The 22,188-nt window shown below is 29.2% G+C and overlaps 1 protein-coding gene across 1 annotated transcript; it reads left to right on the top strand.

Annotated features, from left to right (window-relative positions):
• On the top strand, window positions 1-2,716 carry LOC124938282 (protein ABHD18). Its single transcript, XM_047478700.1, has 5 exons — window positions 1-658; window positions 970-1,054; window positions 1,143-1,312; window positions 1,914-2,188; window positions 2,260-2,716. Exons 1-5 carry the CDS (start codon window positions 283-285, stop codon window positions 2,449-2,451), a joined length of 1,098 nt encoding a protein of 365 aa, XP_047334656.1. The 5' UTR covers window positions 1-282; the 3' UTR covers window positions 2,452-2,716.
• Window positions 2,717-22,188: the final 19,472 nt, after the last annotated feature.

Here is a 22,188-nt window from a genome sequence, read left to right as displayed (position 1 = left end):
TCGCCCATGGTTTGATTTAAGAACTAGATTGGTTTTCCGATATCCAGATTGGAACCGCAAATCTCTCTCTATCTGAATCCTCCGATGATTCAGAGTTCGCTGTTAGTTCGGCAAATCTTTAATCACTCAAGTCGACCTTCAATCTGATGCCAAAATACACCACATGTAGATTCTTTTCCAGACGAAGATCCCCTTTCTAACTCGATCGTTTGATTTCAAAGGAAACCCAGTTGTAGAAACATATCAGAATTACAAATTCAATCTTTGATTTGGGTCTTCGAAATGGTGTCTGTCAATCTTGGGATGCTTCATTATGTTTTGGATCATATATATGGTGCATTTGTTCACAGGACAAATATAAGCCCTCCTTTTTTTTCAAGAGGGTGGGGTGGAAATAAGCTTGAGCTTCTAGAGAAATTGATCAATCAGCTTTTCCCAGAAATTGAAGGTCAGAACTGGCCTCCCCATTTGGTTCAACCTATCTGGAAAAATGTATGGGAATCTAAAACTGCAATCTTGAGAGAAGGCGTTTTCAGGACGCCTTGTGATGATCAGCTTCTCAGTGCTTTGCCTCACGAGAGTCATATTGCTAGGGTTGCTTTCCTTTCCCCCAAATGTGTCCCTCCCCAGAATATGGCCTGCGTTGTCCATCTTGCTGGTAATTTTGCTTAATCTGTAAACAGTGTTCTTGTTATTGTTTTTGCTTATTGATTGAAATGGAAACGTGTGTATAAGTTCAAATAGAAGCAGAATGGCCTTATAATCAACATTATCTGATTGTTCTGGATTTGGTAAATGCTTAGAAATTTAACAATTGCCCAGCTTGTTTTTAGGTGAAAAGAGAAATTCCTCTTATTTGATATATTTGACTGATTTACAACCTATAAATGATTTGGCTTGGAGTGTCTATAGACTCGAATTTCAAATGGACAGTGGATTGAGAGACAGTTTACATTTTTGCTTTTCCAGGAACAGGAGATCATACCTTTGAGAGGAGATTGCGTCTTGGAGGACCATTGATTAAGGAAAACATTGCAACTATGGTTCTTGAGAGGTGCAACCATAATACATGTTAAGTTTCAGAAAACTAAATGAAACTTGTGATCGGATTTCTGATTTCATTCTATGCAAGATATCTACAGTCCTTTCTATGGGCAGAGGCGTCCAATGCTTCAGCGAGGTGCAAAGCTCTTGTGTGTTAGCGACTTGCTATTGTTAGGAAGGGTTACCATTGAAGAGGCACGAAGCCTATTGCATTGGCTTGACTTTGAGGCTGGGTTTGGCAAAATGGGTATTTGTGGTCTTAGCATGGGTAAAATTCTAAACTCTATATTTCCTATAAGTGTATTAAATGAAATACCTTTTCAATGGGTGTCATTGATTGCCAACCTTGGTGGAAATTTATTGAACATCCCATTAGTGGCTGCTGAAGTTCTCGAACATGGATAATATATTTGAAATTGAATCTCTGTTGCAAATTCCAAATCAAGTTATTTTAGTATTTTTAAAGAAGTGATTGATGATGGGATGTTCCACTTCAATCTTAACTGGATCGTGCAGGTTAAGAGTTCAAGATTTGCCCAAAATCCTCTTGCAGCATAATTGCTTGTTTTTATCTTAGAGATTTCAAGAAAATAGAAATTCAAGATCTTTACTTTCTGGAGATTAGTGGATTTAGATGTTTCCTTGAAAGAAAATAGTTCATATTTATGGTACTTCTCCTAGTGGTGGGTTCAGTTCTAGTTTATATAATGACCCATTTAGAAACACTTATAATTTTGATTCCTGATCCATATCCATATGAGAAACAAAAACCAGTTTTCTGTATTAAGGTGTTTCCTGCAGAAAATGATTTTTGTAATTTTTTCTTTTGTATTTCTTATTTTTCGGTAAATTGATAAATAATCTTTTAGGTGGAGTTCATGCTGCTATGGTTGGATCACTGCACCCTACACCTATAGCAACGCTCCCATTTCTGTCTCCACACTCGGCTGTTGTTGCATTCTGCGAAGGGATATTGAAGTATGGCACGGCCTGGGATGCCCTGAGAGATGATCTAGGCTTGGAAAAGACTGAAATAACACTCGAGGAAGTGAGAGAAAGGATGAGGAATGTTTTGTCTCTCACGGATGTCACTCGCTTTCCCATTCCCAAAAATCCTGATGCAGTTATACTTGTTGCTGCTACTGTAAGTTTTATTTTAAAATTTTAATTTTTATGGTTTTTGATAGATTGTGACTGATGATGATGATGATGCAGGATGATGGATACATTCCAAAGCATTCGGTGTTGGAGTTTCAAAGAGCATGGCCGGGATCAGAGGTGAGATGGGTAACGGGTGGGCATGTTTCGTCATTCATTCTTCATAATGGTGAATTCAGAAGGGCAATTGTTGATGGGCTTAATAGATTGCAATGGAAAGAGACGATTTCTAGTTCTCCACCCTTGTGAGGAAAATAGTTTTTGTTAGTTTATTTCATTTACATAATTTTTTGACAGAAAATGATTAAATTTGATTGCAAAGAATCTAATAATCTTGGATCATCCCCAAGGTTCAGTACAAGGGCTACATGGCCAATTTGATCTAAGTGTACCATTTTTATTTTGCTTTTGAGCTGCACAAACTTCTGGATTGTCCAAAAGTGTTAGATTTGATCCTTCAAGGGTATTTGAAATTGTCTTTCTTTTTACATTTATTCATGAATCATATCAATTGCGAGGCCTTCTTTTCTAAATAAATTGTTCTTTAAGCAGAACAATCCATCCATACATGATTATAGATTTGAGTTTAAAGGTCAAATAACATACAACTGACACAAACTTAAGACCATACAGATGTACAAAGGAGATTTGCATATGGTTGAAAGATGAACTTAAAACATGTCTAAAACCCTCATATTTCAAGAGAGCTTCAAGAGCAGTGTCCAAAGAGCAGCAAAAGACATCTGAAATTGGAGCCAGCAAAGGTCTAAGATCCAAACCATCAAACCGAGTAGAGAATCCAACATCGTTAACAAGCGATTCAAAAACACCCACCAACAGATCTTTTGAGGGATGGGAGTCAAAATCGTATAAATATTCGAAAATGGGAGACAAAATAACATAAAAAAATGCTTCTTTCCGACATCAAGATAACCGTTGGAGGAGGGACAATAAACTTAGAAAAAAGAAACTATCTTAAAGGACAGAAAATTTCTCATAAAGAGAGAATAATTATACATAGAGATTTCCTGAATTTTTCATTTTTTCTAAATACATATTCTATCAGATTTTAGTTTGAAATAGTTATGTGAGGTGGTTGTCATACACCAATCAGAGAAATCTCATTATATTAGTCAAAATTACAATGATTTATAAAATATTGTGCATAGTTTATAATTCAAAATTAATCTTATAATAATCAAGAGAAAAAACTATATACCAAATTAAATATAAAAATGTACTTAATTTAATTAGAAGTGTGATAGAAAATAATTTATCTATCACATAAAACAATACAAACACATTATATTATGATCATAATCTAGTAAAAACTTTATCAGTTATATAACAAACACAAAAGAAAATAAAAACAACACAATTTTAATCTTATATGTTTTTCAATAGATTGTGATATACTCTCATATATATGATAACATCAAAATTCAAGATAACAATTGTAAGGAAAGAACATGAAGCATTAAACTTGAGACAGTTACAATTCCTTTTTTTCAAAACTATTGGCTAGATATATCTAGAAAATATAGAATCCCATTATATTCCCACAATGCAATGTTTTTGTCATCTATTACCTTCATATCATCATGAAATATTTTATCGACACTCTCCGTGTGATATAAGTTTTGATTGGTGTCAAAACTCGAATAGTAGTCTTTCTCATAATCCACATCGAACCAAGGGATGGTTCCATTGTTAGTTAGGGCATCTAGTTCGTCTTGTGGAAGGAAAAAAAGTGTCCCTTTTGATGCATCGTATTGTTTCCCTCCGTCTCTTAGAGTTGTAATACGATTATCAGTCAAACTTTCACTCTCATTCAAAAAGTTTTTTAGTGCGTCTAAGTGCGAGGGATATTGGACCATGTCGATGGGCCCGCCAAAATGCTCGTTGAGGAATTCTTCATCCAAGTCTTCAAAACCTTTCTTGAGGAACTCTAGATAATTGAAAGCAGTGTTTTTCTTGCTCATATTTTCTTCGCAATTTTTAGATCGCTAACAAAGTTTTTTTAGATCTTTAACAAGGAGTGAAGAAACAATGAAAATTACATTCATGTTATAAAGCCAATTGCATAATGCAAATTTAATTTCTTGACATTTTAGAATAATTACTATATATTTTGAGATTTTATTCAATTTTACTATTAAGGATATATAAAGAACTTAAAAAGAAAAGAGTTACGACATATTATTAATTAAATTAGTTGTTTTGTTGGTTGTATATTAGTTTAACGGATATAAATGTTAACGTTATCATTTTTCAAATTCAAAATTTAAGGTATGGACCAAAAAATATACGTTTTTATATATGACTTGTTTTTTCTTTGATTTTTTTAAAATATCCCCTTACTTTCATTTTTTTGTTTTGAAAAAACGAATACCGCCACATTAGTGTTTTTACATAAATATATTTGAAGCTTAATCTATATCGAACTTTTAATTATGATTGTATTTCATGTTTGTTTAATATTCTGATTGTAATAAACTTCTTAAGGTTAATATATTTATAAAAGAATATTGTGTATAAACGTGTATTTTTTAAATGTTTATTCTATTGACGATCTCATATTATGTTGAGAAGGTAGAATGAATAAAGTTAATAAAATACAATATAAATAAAATTTGTTTAAATTTAACAATAAAATAAACTAGTAGTCTAAAATGTAATCAAACATATCTAAAACATAATTTGGTTTAGAGGTCGGCAGTGGGTCGGGCTGGTCCGGCACGGCGAGTTTTGACGGGCCATGGGTCAACACGATAACATATGATGGGTTAGGTTGGGTTTGATTTTTTTAGCCCATATGCTTGGCCCAATCCAACCCACAGCCCGGCACGGACCAACCCACAGCCCGACACATTAGTAAATATAAAGACAAAAAAAACGATAACATTTATAGAAAAAGACAAAAACGGTAACAAAAAAACGGTCACATTTCTACTGACTATTGAATATTTTTCTTCATTTTCAAATCACCTATTTTTTTCTCTCTTAATTATCTTTTCTCAAGGGCTCAACCTCATTAATTAATCTTCACTCTTAAGTTTTAACATTTAATTATCATTTCTCATTTAATCTACGTTTTTTTTCTACTAATCACTAATTGCAAATTTTGGAAGTTCTTTTTCTAGTGATAACAAGTGCACGAAGAAAAGACATGTCATTGAAGATGTCTTACCATTTCATCATCAAGAGGATGAAGATGATGAACTCCAAGTCGATGATGAAACCAAAGAACAAGTTCCAAATATGGTTGCGCCCAACATGATAACAAGGTTGTTACGACATGGACCAACAGGCCGGGTTGGGCCGAGATATTTTACTATTACACACGGCACGAGCACGACACAATTAACATGAGGCACGACACGGCACGTATCACTATTTGTTTGACATGATAGACTGGGTCGTGATCATCTAGATCACTCAGATCATAACTTCCTCCTCTAGTTTGTTCTTTCCTGTTTATATATATATAAATAGAACTAGTGTAAGGATGATAAATTGATTAATTATAAGTGAAAATAGCTTACATAAGGAAGTTGTCGTCGACGGAGGAGGACGAGGATGAGATTGAGGATTGGATCATAGTACCAACGAAGGGAGGAAGAACAACATTCAACGACATCGAATACTGAAGATCAAATAGTTGGAAATCATCATCATTGTTGATTTTGGGTTGATAGTTAAAAGTTATTTACTGAACCGGTGCTTGAGCCGTTTTTTTTTTGTCTGGTTTAATTAATAATAAAACCGGGTCATTCATTTTCTGTTGTTATATATTGATGACAACTAGAGGATAGTTAGTTAAGTTTTTGAGTATTATGTTTTTCTTTTCTTGAGTGAATGTTACTTTTCTTGGGAGATTTTTGGTAAAGAATTTTTGCAAAGAAAGGTGTGTAGGAAAATGAAAGATAGTGTGTGCGTAATTGTAATCTGATACATTTTTCTCTATAGTGGAATCAAGCTTCAAGCTGAGCTTGACGGAGACGTAGGTCCGATTTGGGCTGAACTCCGATATCAAATCTTGTGTCTTCTTCTTTGCGTCTTGTTTTATGTTTGGATTTCTGGTTTACTTTGCAATATTGTGTTGATCTTAAAGAGTATTTTTTCAACAGTGGTATCAGAGCCTGAGTTAGGGCAAGAAACAGATTAACTGAGGAATTTCGTGAAGGTCTTCAACGCTGGCGAGTGATTGGGAACAAGGTGATTCTAGCTCCAACGAAAGTGAAGATCGTGTTGACAGGGTTCAACAAGAGTCAAGTAAGAACTCAACGAAGGATTCCGCAAACAAGGTATTTCTTTGGCAACCAACTACGATGATAAAGATAGATATCGACAAGTTCGATGGAAACGACGATTTTCGAATTTGGCAGCGAAAGATTAGGGCACTTCTTGCATAACAGAGACTTGTGCGTACCATAGAATAATCAATTTATTGGCTACCTGATATCAGTGAGGATCAAAAGGATGAAATGATCGAATCGGCAATAGGTACAATCATTTTTCATTTATCAGATTATGTTATTAGGATGATAGATAATGACAAAAATTCTACTTCAATGTGGAAACGTCAAGATGAGTTGTTTCAATCCAAGTCTCCGACCAACAAGATTAATTGAAGAAGAGACTATTCAGCTATAAGATGATGCAGAATAAGACTCTTACACAGAATCTTGATGAATTCTTGAAGCTCAATATTGAGTTGTCCAATTCTGGAGAAAATGAAGGAATGAGCAATGAGAATCAGACCATAATCATTCTCAATTCACTTCCAGAATCATATAAGGAGGTCAAGAATGCAATCAAATATGGTCGAACTAGTATTACCCTTGAAGAGGTAATATTTGCCCTAAAGTCGATAGAGTTGAAGTTGAAAACTAATAAGAAAATCAGCTCAAACGGGGAAAACTATATGGCTAAAGGGAAGAATTCCAAGAAGTCTAAACATCGGCCTAGCCATAACAATTCAAAAGAGCCCAATAATAGGACACTCCAGCCTGAATCAATGGAATCCAGAAAATGTTTTCATTGTGGAAAATTAGGTCATTTAAAGATCAATTACTATTTGTGGCAAAGAGAATCAAAGAAGAAACAATGGGGTAATTCAATACTAGGACATGTCAAAGAATCAACAAACTACGGTGATGGACATGTTTATGGAGAGGTTCTAATGGCCTCAATGGAATCTGCAAATTGCGAATGGATTCTTGATTCTGGATGCACCTTCCACATGACTCACAACAATGATTACTTTCAAGATAAAAATGGGGGCAAGGTTCTGATGGGAAATAGTAATACATGTCGAGTAGAGGGCATTTGAGATATCAACATCAAGATGTATGATGGTGTTGTGAGGACATTGAGACATGTAAGGTTTGTGCCTCAACTTACATAGAATCTAATTTCTCTCGGGGTGCTTGATGATTTGGGATACAATTATCAAACTGGTTCAGGGACGATGAGAATTATGAAAGAGAACAAGGTTGTGATACATGGCATCAAAAAAGGGGGCTTATATCATTTGATTGGTGAGACAGTGTCAAGACAATCTGCATTTGTTATAAAAAATGAAGACAAGACTACAACAAAGTGACATCGTAGGCTTGGACATATTAGTGAAAATGGATTACATATACTCAGTTAGAGCAATCTGTTTGGTTCAGACAAGGTGATTAAGTTGAATTTCTGCGAGCATTGTGTATTGGGAAAACAACATCGACAATCTTTTAAGACTGGAATTCACAAATCCAAGGGAGTGTTGGAATATGTTCATTCAGATTTATGGGGTCCTAAGAGAACACTCACACAAGGAGGTAACTCATACTTCCTCTCAATTGTGGATGATTATTCTCGCAAGGTATGTGTATATCTTTTAAAACATAAAAGTGATGTATTTGAGAAATTCAAAGTTTGGCAGGCTCTAGTTGAAAATCTTACAGATAAAAAGGTGAAGACATTGAGAACTGACAACGGGTTAGAATTTTGCAATGAAGTATTTGATAGCTACTGCCGTGAGCAAGGAATTCAGAGACATCGGACAGTTCGACACACACCCCAGCAAAATGGTGTTGTTGAGCGCATGAATCGGACCTTGATAGACAAGTCACGTTCAATGTTGTTTGGGGCAGGATTGCCTAAGACATTCTGGGGAGAAACTGTAATGACAACACCCTATCTGGTGAATAGGTGCCCCTCTACAACAATTGACTTCAAAACTCCTGAAGAAATATGGTATAGAAATCCACCAGACTTATCCCATCTCAGACCTTTTAGATGTACTGCATATGCACATCAAAAGGAAGGAAAATTGGAGCTTAGAAGTCTAAAGGGTGTGTTTCTTGGTTATCCTCAAGGGGTGAAAGGTTACAGAATTGGGTTAAAATAGTCAGGTAGTTTTAAAACTATAATAAACCGAGATATAATCTTCAATGAGGAAGAATTTGTGTACCTTACTCAAGAAACATCTAGAATCACCCAAGGGGGTTCAGGTACAAGCAAACAAGGAACAAGTGTTGACTATGTTCCTATGATGGCTCAACAACAAGTAGTTACTGATTCGGTGGAGGAGAATTATGGCAACATGGATCAGGTGGAGTCACCAGTCTTAGTTCATGATTCAACAACAACCACCACTGAAACAGAGTTAACATATGAACAAAGTGATGAAGCAAGGCAACCTGATACCGACTATCAACTCACAAGGGATTAAGAAAAGAGACAAATTAAGCCCACATAAATGTATGGTTTTCTCCTTATACTGATTTATTAGCTTATGCATTTGTTTATGTAGTTAAAATAGGTAAGGTGGAGCCAGAAGACTATAAACAAGCACTAAATTCAAGGGAAAATCTGAAGTGGATTGATGTTATGCAAGAAGAGATGAATTCACTATATATTAACCAGACATGGATACTTGTTCCAAGACCGTCAAAAAAGTCATTGATTAAATCCAAATGGATCTATAAGATCAAGGAAGGAAATACTATGAAAGAAGGGGTCAAGTACAAAGCTCGGTTGGTGGTCAAGGGCTTCTCTTAGAAAGAAGGGATTGATTATAATGAGATTTTCTCATCTGTTGTCAAGTACAAGACTATTCGGATTATGCTATCACTAATAAAACATTTTGATTTAGAACTGGAACAGATGGACGTCAAAACAACATTCCTCCATGGAAATTTGGAGGAAACCATCTTCATGGAGCAGCCAGAGGGTTTCGAATTATAGAAATGTAAAGATTATGGTATGTCTGCTACAAAAATCATTGTATGGCCTCAAGCAATCTCCAAGACAGTGTTACTTGAGATTCGATGCCTTCATTTCTCAGCAAGGGTTTATCCGAAGCAGCTACGATACATGTCTGTATTTCAGAGGATCGAAAATTCAAGATGCTAACTATCTTCTACTCTATGTAGATGATATGTTACTGATTAGAAAAGAATTCTCAAGAATAAAGAATTTGAAGGCAATCCTTAATTCAGAATTTGATATGAAGGACTTAGGCAGTGCTGAAAAAATTCTGAGCATAAGGTTAGTAAGAGACCGAGTGAAAGGCTTAATGACTCTCAGTTAAAAGGGTTATCTTGAAAAAGTAATAGACAAGTTTGGGATCAGAAGAGCCAAACCAGCTAAAATGCCTATTACAAATCAGTTTCCTTTGACAGCTGCAAGTTCTTCGAAAACTATTTCAGATCAAGCATATATGGAAAATGTTCCTTATTCTAGTACTGTTGGATCAATCATGTACTCTATGGTTTGCGCCAGACCAGATTTAGCTTATGGGATCAACACCTTAAGCAGGTTTATGGAAAATCTAGGTAGGGATCATTAGCTGACTATGAAATGGCTATTAAGATATATTTCCTCTACAACCGATACAGGTATATGCTACAAGAAAAAGAATACTCCTGAAGTAACAGTCATCGGGTATGTGGATTCAGACTTTACAGGTGACAAAGACACTAGAAGATCTACTACTACTTTCTATTTCCTGAAAATGGAAATTGTATCAGCTGGAAAAGCCAACTACAATCAGTGGTAGCATTATCAACCAAGAACAAAGTATATCTTAAAGTTGTTGTCTCCGGCTTTGTTCTTTAGAATTTTTGGGGGTATTAAATGCGTTGGAGGACCTCCCTTATCCTCATTCATTCCCCGTTTTCATTCTCCACGCCCTCAACATGTCCTTGTACTCTAGATCGTTAGAGTCGACTCCAATAGACTATTCAATTTCTATTTCCTCTCTCAGAATGTTTAATACACATTGAACATCATCTCCTTCAATGTTTATCTCCTCTTCACTATTCAAGATGATGACTCTCCTTTTGGAGTTGAAAAGTCTCACAATACTTTTGGGAGAATTGAACTATGAATTTAGATATGTCCAATGAAAGAAGAGAAACAAATATAATGGTCATCGTTGCATCGTTTTGTTCTTCAGACAATTGTTTAACGAGGTTGTGAAAGCCCATTGGAGAATAGGTCTTAAATATTGGAGTTGGAGCCTTCGTTGGTTTAGATATTGAAACTAATGAACTGTTATTGCCAGTATTTTCTAATGGTGTGGAGGTTTGTTTAACTTACTTTCACCTCATGTATTGTTTTACTTGAACTCTATAAATTATATAAAACAAATAAAAAATGGTAAAATTTTAAATGTATGTGTGAATCGTTTACATGGTCCTATCATGAAAATTTGTTGTATAAATTCTAATTTTGAAACATTAAAAATGATTATAACAATTTTTTACCCTAAAAATAAATATTCAAAATAGAGTGAAACACTTCAAATGAAAGTGTAAAATATTTTACATAGAAATCGTTTTGAATGTTCTTGTCAAACGATTTACATGAGAATTTGATGTATATATATTAAAAAAAAATACTCTCTCTTATCTAGTATCGTCATTCCCTGCCTTAATCATTTCCCTAAATTAATACATTAGAACTTAAGTTCTAAATAATTCTAATTTTATTTGTTATTATTTAAATAAAATTACATAATTAAACAAGAACTAAAAAAAAATAAAAATTAAAATTAATTATAAAATTTCATTCGAAAAAAGAAATTAAATTACTCTAATTACATAAATAACCAAAGTCTATGAAACAAAATGATAATGAAAAGTAGTGGAGAAATTTAAGGTTTTGTATTTTTAAATTGAGGAATGATAAACTCAGTGAAGGTGTAGCGAAAGTAAGTCTAGAAATCCATGTGAGTAGAAGAGAGAAAATTTAAAAAAGATAAAAAAAATTATTATGTATAAATATAATCCAAAACCCAAAACTTGTAATTTATTTCTCTCTCAAACTTCTCCGATGAAGATCTTCTCTCAACCAAAACCCTAGCGCATTGTATTTCATTTTTTCAGATCTAATTATTTAACAATATTCTTTAGATCGTTTTTGTAAGATAACGAACAGTTTGATCTTTCAGGAAACTAGCAAAGAAAACAATGCAGTATATGAAATACTGAACTTGAATAAATCGCCCCTTGTTGAACATGAAAGTTACTGATTGTTGGTGCAAATGTTTTTACTAACAAAAAAATGTCCAGAAAATGCACATTTGAGGGAAATGTCCCAAAAATTCAATTTTGGGAGAAAAAAAAACCCAAAATTCCCTATTCTGGGAGAAAATGTCCCGAAACGTCCAATTTTGAGAGAAAAATTCCCAAAATGTCCTATTTCGGATCCTGAAATGTCTATTTTTGGGAGAAAGTTTCCCGAAATGTCACTTTTCAGGACATTTGGTCCTGAAACGTCCAATTTTGTGAAACTAAGATTAATGCATTTTTTCAGAATGAAGAGAAATTTGTGATAACAAGTATTTGTCTTGAGCACAACCATACATTAATCCCTAAGAGGATACGCCATATTAGATTCTATAAAGTAATATACGGAAATGAAAAGATGATATTGAATACAAACGATGAAGCTGGAATAACTGTGGCCAAAACATTTCAATCATTTGTAGTGGAGAACATGTAGAAATTACGTTACGAAAATTGATGTTAGAGAGTGGGGATGCTTTTGCTGACTTTGGTCCGATTCATCCATATCAATTATATGTTCTGCACCCATCTAAAAGGAAAAAAAAATGAAGAGAAAATTAACATAAACATGAGATCAAGTAACCAGATGCACATGAAACAAAAATTGAAATTCGAATACATTCGGTCGGTTTAGAACTTTAAATGCCTCTTTACTGTCAAAATTTGGTTCAAACTAAACACAATCAAGAAATCTAAGCCTAGATTTGTTACTTCCATGTATACAATTTGAAATGAATGGAATATATGTATAGAAACAATGAAGAAATGTTAGAGAGGTTGTGAAACCTTGAGAAAATAAACAAACCCTTTTAAAAAATGATCAATAATGAAAAGATATAACTAAAAGTAATGGGGTTTCTTGTTTATAACGAAAGATCTCATATTGTATGAGATTATGCTAATTTGAACAAAACCCAGCTTCAAGAAAGCAGATCTAAAGTTCATAATCACATACGAATAGCTACAATCAGAAAAATCAATGTCTCCAAACACAAAACTAACACATGCATGTATAAATGTCACAACAGGTTTGGTTTGATTTTCTTGTTATTTTTTCTAATTTTTATCCAAAACTAATCTATTCTACTTTATTTATTTTTAATATCAATTAAAATATTAAAATACTCTTACTTTATCTTTTATAAAATTTATACTTTATAATTTAAAAAAATATTATAATAATTAAATTAATTAAAAATTCAAATAACAACATCAAACCAGCCCACAGAACCCATAAACACATATATTTTGCTACCTGTTACCTATCCAGGCTTCGCCGTCAAACTGCCAAGTCATCATAACATGCAGAAATAGCAAGTCAAAAAAAGAATAAAAAATTTCTTTTACCTTTTTTTAATTTATATTTTAAAATTTAATCAATTAATTAAAGTTAATATATAAAAAGATTTACTTTTCTATAAATATATATTTTTAATATATACTTTATTATTATATATATTAATACTTTTACCAAAATATCAAAATCTCAAAATATTAATTAATAATTTTTTTTAATCATAGATTATTTAATTCGGTTATAAGTTATTACAATAATTTTAACGAATAAATTTGATAATGTAGAGAAAATAAAAATGATAAATTGTAGTTAGGAATAACAACGAGAATGTGAAAATAGTTATCTCGAACTCAATTAAGTATGTATTAAATTTTAGATGTTGAAAAAAAAATATAATTTATTAAATCATAAATAATTTTAAAACTAATGATATCAAAATAAAAATATATTACATACTTATACTTATGTTAGTGGATGAAATAACAAAGTTTTTAGAATTGAAAAACTAAATTTTAGAGAAAAAAAATATTTAAAAAGTAATGATAAAAAGAAAGATGGATAAAAAAAATAATTTTTTTTATTAAAAAAATATTAAATAATAATAATCAGAAAAATATTTTGGATAAAAGTATAATAAATAAAGTAATAATATTAGAAATAAAAATTTGACATTTTATATGTCACCTTATAAATAGAAGGATTCATGAGTAGATTATTTATTTATATATTTTTTATATTTTGTCAGTTAGCTTATTTGTTTATACATTTTTTTTTTTTATATTTTGTCCGTTAACTTATTTATTTATATATTTTTTTAGAATAATAACAAGTGAGAATTAATAAATTACCTAACAAAATATATGAATATATTTTAAAATATATATTATATTTTGTTTTTTTAGAGTAATAACAAGAGAATAAATAAATTAAATAATAAATTATATACTTTATGATAGTGGATGAAATAACAAAGTTATTAGAATTAAAATACTAAAAAAAAAAATTATTAAAAAATATAATGAGAGAAAAAAAATTTCTTAAAATATTATGAAGATAATAATAATGAGAAAAATATTTTAATTAATATGTGAAAGTATAATAATAAATAGAGTAATGATTTGAGAACATAATATATGCACAGGATGCCGAAGTGTGAGATCAGAGAAATTAAATATATTCAGAGAATGTCAAGAAAGAATATGCAGAGAATGTATTTATGCAGATAATATAGGCCGAGAATGTCAGGGTGTCAGTTGAAGAATATTTATATATTTTTTTGTTCATTAACTTATTTATTTATATATTTTTTCTTTTAACTTATTTATTTTGCTTTGTTAGCTTACTTATTTATATATTTTTTCAAAATAATAATAAGAAAAATTAATAATTCAACTAACAATATATATATATATTTTTTAAAATATATATTACATTATGTTTTTTTAGAATAATAACATGAGAAATAAATTAAATAATAATTACATATATACTTATTTTAGTGGATGAAATAACAAAATTATTAGAATTGAAAGACTAAATTTTAGAGAAAAAAATTATTAAAAAAATAATACATAGGATAAAGATGTATAAGAGAAAAATAACATTTTTTTTATTAAAAAATTGTTAAAATAATAATAATAAGATAAATATTTTAAAAATATGAGATTGAGTGAAAGTATAATAAATAAAGTAATGTTATAAGAACTAAAGATTTAATCACCATATAAATAAGAGGACAAATAATATCTTCACTTTAATTCATATTGTAACAAAATAAGAGATAAATATATGCAGAGAATTTATATATTTTTTCGTTAACTTATTTATTTATATATTTTTTTGTTAGATTATTTATTTATATATTTTGTATATTTTGTGGTTAAATTATTTATTTATATATTTTGTGTTAGTTAACTTATTTATATATATATATATATATTATCGTTGCTTATTTATTTATATATATTTTCGATAGCTTATTTATTTATATATATTTTTGATAGCTTATTTATTTATATATTTTTTAAAAGTAATAACAAGGAGAATTAATAAATCAAGTAATAAAATATATAAATAAATCAATTAACAAAATATATAAATATATATTATATTATGTTTTTTTTAGAGTAATAATAGGATAATTGAATAAATTAAATAAATAATTACCTACGGACTTATGTTAGTGGATGAAATAACAAAGTTATTAGAATTGAAAGACACATTTTAGAAAAAGAAATTATTAAAATAAATGCTGAAGATAAAAATAAACTAGAGAGAAATAATATTTTTTTATTAAAAAATTGTAAAAATAATAATGAGAGAAATATTTTAGTTTACATGTGAAATTCGAAAGTATAATAAATAGATAAATAATTGGAGAACTAAATATTTGACATTGTATATTGTACATGTCACCTTAGGAGGATGAGAATGTCAGTTTGTGTGACAGAGACCCGATTAATTTAAATATTTTCTCGTTAGCTTATTTATTTATTTTGTCGTTGACTTATTTAATTATATATTTGTTTGTTAGCTAATTTATTTATATATTTTGTTCTTAATTTATTTATATATTTACACAAATAATAACATGGGAGAATTAATAAATCAACTAACCAAATATATAAATAAATTAATTAATTAAATATATAAATATATATATTTTAAAATATAAATTATATTATGTTTTTTAAAGTATTAACCGGAGAATGAATAAATTAAATGAATAATTACATAAATACTTTTGTTAGTGGATGAAATAATAAAAGTTATTAGAATTGAAAGAATTAATTTTAGAGAAAAAATTATTAAAAAATAACGCTGAAGGTAAAGATGGATGAAAGATAAATAAATAACAGGAGAATAAATAAATTAAATAATTAATTACATACATACTAAATAACAAAGTTATTAAAATTCAAATACTAAAAAAAAAATATTATTAAAAAAATGAATGAGATAATTTTTTTTTCTTAAAAAATTATGAAAATAATAATAATAAAAAATATTTTAGTTAACTTATAGAATTGGATGAAAGTATAATAAATAGAGTAATGATTTGAGAATGTAATATATGAGAGAATGTTAGAGTGTCAAGGAGCTAAATATATGTCAAGAGAGCTAAATATATGTAGAGAATGTCACAGGAGCTAAATAAGCTAAATATATTCAGAGAATATGAGGAGAGTTAAATATTATAGAGAATGTAAGAAGAGTTAAATGTATTCAGAAATGTTAGGGAGCTAAATATATGTAGAGAATGTCCAATATATTTAGAAATGTTAGGGGAGCTAAATACATGTATAGAATGCATGAGGAGTTAAATATATTCAAAAAAATGTCAATGAAGAAATATACAGAAAATGTATCACTAATTTAATTTATATATTTTATTGTTAATATTTTCTCTTTATTTCATTCATATTGTAACTACATGAGGAACTAAATATCATTTAATATGAGATTAATTAATTAATTTATTTTTATCAGTTAATTTATTTATATATTTTTGTCTCCTTAACTTATTTATTTATATGTTTTTTTTTTATATATTTTGTTATTTAGTTATTTATATATTTTTTTAGAGTAATAACAAGAATTAATAAATCAATTAACAATATATATATATATATATATATATATATATATATATATATATATATATATATTATGTTTTTTAGAGTAATAACATGAGGAATAAATTAAATAAATAATTACATATATACTTATTTTAATGGATGAAATAACAAAGTTATTAGAATTGAATTACTAAATTTTAGAGAAAAAGATTATTAAAAAAATAATATATAAGAGAAAGATGGATAAGAGAAAAATAACATTTTTTTATTAAAAAATTGTGAAAATAATGATAATGAGATAAATATTCTAAAAATATGAAATTGAGTGAAGGATAATAAATAGAGTAATGTTATAAGAACTAAAGATTTGATGTTATATATGATATATATATCACCTTATAAACAAGAAGACAAATAATATTTTCACTTGTAACAAATAAGAGATAAATATATATTCTGTGGCTAAATATATTTAGAGAATGTCAATGAAGAAATATGTAGAGAATATATCACTAATTTAATTTATATATTTTAGTTTTTAGTTTTTTCTCTTTCTTTCATTCATATTGTAACGATTAAATATCATCTAATATGAGATTAATTAATTTATTTATTTTTGTTCGTTAACTTATTTATATATTTTTGTCGTTAGTTTATTTATTTATATGTTTTTTTTTATATATTTTGTTGTTTAGTTATTTATATATTTTTATAGAGTAATAACAAGAGAATTAATAAATTAATTAACAGAATATATAAATATATATTTTAAAGTGTATATTATATTATGTTTTTTTAGAGTAATAACATGAGAATAAATTAAATAAATAATTACATATATACTTATTTTAGTGGATGAAATAACAAAGTTATTAGAATTGAATTAATAAATTTTAAAGAAAAAATTTATTAAAAAAATAATACATAAGAGAAAGATGTATATGAGAAAAATAACATTTTTTTTATTAAAAAATTGTGAAAATAATGATAATGAGATAAATATTCTAAAAATATGAAATTGAGGGAAGGATAATAAATAGAATAATGTTATAAGAACTAAAGATTTGATGTTATATATATATATATATATCACCTTATAAATAAGAAGACAAATTTTTAATTCATATTGTAACAAATAAGAGATAAATATATAAAGAGAATTTATATATTTTGTCGTTAGCTTATTTATTTATATATTTTTTAGTTTGATTATTTTTTATATATTTGGTGGTTAAATTATTTATTTATATATTTTGTCGTTAGTTAACTTATTATATATATATATATATTATCGTTTGCTTATTTATTTATATATATTTTTGATAATATATTTATTTATATATATTTTTGATAGCTTATTTATTTATATATTTTTTTGAGAGTAATAAATCAAGTAATAAAATATATAAATAATTCAACTAACAAAATATATAAATATATATTATATTATTACTTTTAGAGTAATAATAGAAAAAATGAATAAATTAAATAAATAATTACCTACAAGTATGGAGTGGATGAAATAATAAAGTTATTAGAATTGAAAGACAAATTTTAGAGAAAGAAATTATTAAAATAAATGCTGAAGATAAAGATGAACCAGAGAGAAATAATATTTTTTTTATTAAAAAATTGTAAAAATAATAATAATGAGAGAAACATTTTAGTTTACATGTGAAATTCGGGCGAAAGTATAATAAATAGAGTAATGATTTGAGAACTAAAGATTTGACATGATATATGTCACCTTATAAATAGGAGGATGAGAATGTCATGTACCGATTAATTTATATATTTTGTCGTTAGCTTATTTATCTTATTTATTTATATATTTGTTTGTTGACTTATTTAATTATATATTTGTTTGTTAGCTTATTTATTTATATATTTTGTTCTTAATTTATTTATATATTTACTAAAGTAATAACATGGGAATGGGAGAATTAATAAATCAACTAACCAAATATATAAATATATATATATTTAAAAATATATATTATATTATGTTTTTTTAGAGTAATAATAAGAGAATTGAATAAATTAAATAAATAATTACATAAATAATAAAAGTTATTAGAATTGAAAGAATTAGTTTTAGAGAAAAATTTATTAAAAAAATAATGCTGAAGGTAAAGATGGACGAGAGAGAAATAATATTTTTTTATTAAAAAAATTGTAAAAATAATAATAATGAGAGAAATATTTTAATTTAAATGAGAAATTGGGTGAAAATATAATAAATAGAGTAATTGATGAGAACTAAACATTTGATATATATATATATATATATATATATATATATATATATATATATATATATATATATATATATATATATATATATATATATATATATATATATATATATATATATATATATATATATATATATATATATATATATATATATATATATATATATATATATATATATATATATATATATATATATATATATATATATATATATATATATATATATATATATATATAGGAGACATAATCTTTTCTCTTTCATTCATATTGTAATATCCACTTATATATTTTGTTTCTTAGTCTTTTTAATTTATATATTTTTTTGATAGCTTATTTATTTTCGTTAACTTATTTATATATTTTGTCATTAATTTATTTATTTATATGTTTACCAAAGTAATAAAAGGGAGAACTAATAAATCAACTAACAATATATATATTATGTTTTTTTTTTTAAATAATAACATGAGAATGAATGAATAAATTAAATAAATAATAAAGTTATAAGAATTGAAATATTAAATTTTAGAGAAAAAAATTATTAAAAAAATAATGTTGAAAATAACAGTTCAGATCTTCTGCTACCGGTTGCCGTGTTCCCCTGTGGCGGACCAATCAGATTGCAGCATTATTAATTTAATAATAAATCAATCTGGGCAGGAGACGGAGGGAGGGAGAATCCGGAATCCGGGTTTAGGCCCGGGTACACACAAGACGCCGTTAACGGAAGTGCCCGTTAACACCAGGAAATAATATAATATTCAGATAATACCCAGATAAGATATCTTCGCTCTGATCTACACGCCCGTCGCCATGACCCTCATGTAAACCCCGCATACCCACCCATGAGAAGAACGCCTGCCGTTCATGAAAATACACTTACACGTCCATGTAAAGACCGAATTGACAGTCATATTATATTTACGTTTTTTAAATATTAGTTTAATTTATTAAATAATACAGGCAGCGATATAATATTCGCTTCAATTAATTCAATCTTTTATTTTCTAGGATTTTATATTTTTTTTTATTTAATTATTTTTTACCTCGAGACTCTCTGGAGCGAAGATATATATGCTTCAATTAATTTTAATAAAAACCTCATGTAAAACCCCCCTACCCACCCATGTGAAGACGGCTTGCCTACAATGTAAAGACACTTACCCGTTTATGTGAATACCAAAATGACATGGATTTTATATTTCCGTTTATTAAATATTAATTCAATTAATTGAAGATGACATGCAGCGACCGAACAAATCTTCGCCTCAATTACCGGCTTGTTTTCTTTTCCAATTTTTTTTTTATTTCATTTTTTTTGCCCCGAGACTCTCTGGAGCGAAGATATATTTGCTTCCATTAAGTTTAATAAAAACCTCATGTAAAACCCCCTACCCACCCATGTAAAGACCTCTTGCCTACCATGTAAAGACACTTACCCGTTTATGTAAAGACCAGAATGACATGGATTTTATATTCCCGTTTATTAAATATTAATTCAATTAATTGAAGATGACATGCAGCAACCGAACAAATCTTCGCTTCCATTCCTTGGCTACATTTTTTATTTTTTTTCCGTTTATTAATAAATGTTAATTTAATTAATTTAAATTGAAAATCAGTACACGACCAAATATTCGCTTGAATTTTGTTTTTCGAGTAGACGATTGAAAGCGAAGATTTCTTATTTTCCAATAATTTTAGCCTGACGTTCATGTAAAACAACCTCCCCTCACATGAGAAGCCAACTTGACGGTCATGTAAATTCACTTACCCGTGCATTTACATTCCACGAATAAATCTTCGCTTCTATGAATAGTTTTTATTTTACATTTATTTTTATCATTTTTTTTATGAATTTACGATATCGAACGAATATTTATTCGCTTCCATGACTAGTTGATATAATTTCAATTTCCCGCTACAAGCCGACTATCCCTCAATTTCATTTTCATAAGCAACTGTTCATATTCTTCTCTCTCTATCTCCCGGCGATAATCCAAACACTGAACGTCGAAACCCTAGATATTTCGTTTATACTACAAGGATTTCTTCTGAACATGTCGGGTAACCAAGGCAACAACATGGAAGTGGATCATCCCATCGACTCCCGAGAGGTCGTCTTGCAAGTTTGTAGGAGCATAACCGAAAACGAAACTGCACCCACTCCGGCATCCAACGTCAATCCCAGCACTAAACCAGAGAGGTATGTTCATCTTATTGTGTTTATACTAATTTTACACATGTTTATTCAATTTATTTCGTTGAATACTGATTTATGCTATCCCACCCAAAATAATGACTTCGAGGTTTAATAACTTTACATATGAAAGGAAGAGGAAGAGAAATCCGAAGACGAATACTAAGTCGTCGATGACTGCTGAATCAGTTTCCACAGTTGCTGTCGAAGCTACTGATGTTGCTGCAGGTACTGATGAGATTTTACCACCACCTTTTCCCCCTAAAAAAAAACCAAATGTTATTCCTACCTCCACTCCAACTGTCGATGAAGAGTTACCAGAACCACCCCCAGAAACCACTAATATTTCTCCGTCTACTACCCCATTCGATGAAGAGTTTCCCCCATCTCCCCAAAAAACCAAAACCCGCAAGAAACGTAAACTGACATTTCTAACCAGATCATCACCTCATGGCCTCGCTCAACTCATTCCTCAATTGAGCGTAGAACAGAGGGAAGCCGTGAAGGAAATCGGGTTTGGTTCTCTTCTTACAATGGGCGTCTCCAAGTGCCTTGCTCATTTTTCCAGACACGTAGTCCAATGTTTTGACCCGGATAAGAGTTCTCTGGTATTGGCCAACGGTGATGAGATCCGTATCGATGAAGATCTCGTACAGCTCGTGATGAACCTCCCTAGAGGGGCAACGAACGTAGTCGAGTCCGTTGGGTTGGACAAGACTAAGGACCCGGATTACTTTAATTTCTTGAGGGATTGGAAGACCAGATGGACCGGGGATGACTCAAAACCTCCCGAAACACTTTCTATGATCCCCAAGATGTTAAGTAACACAAGTGCAGACAACGATTTCAAAATCGACTTTGTTGTCTTTGTTGTCTCAAGTTTTTTATGTCCAGTTCAAAATTCACGAGCAAGGTAAACATGTAGTCAAACCTATTATATATGTAATTGTATTTGTGAATACTAACACATTTATTTTTTTCATTTCAGGTTCAAAATTCTGAAATCCTTAATGAATGTTGATAACATAAAGGAACTGAACTGGTGCCACTTCACACTACAACGATTGTTTGACAGTGTAAGAAGTTGGA

The sequence above is a fragment of the Impatiens glandulifera genome, chromosome 5 (assembly GCF_907164915.1).
Source record: "Impatiens glandulifera chromosome 5, dImpGla2.1, whole genome shotgun sequence".
Classification (NCBI taxonomy): Eukaryota; Viridiplantae; Streptophyta; class Magnoliopsida; order Ericales; family Balsaminaceae; genus Impatiens; species Impatiens glandulifera.
The sequence above is the reverse complement of the archived record's forward strand: the minus strand, read 5'-3'. Positions and strand labels throughout refer to the sequence as shown.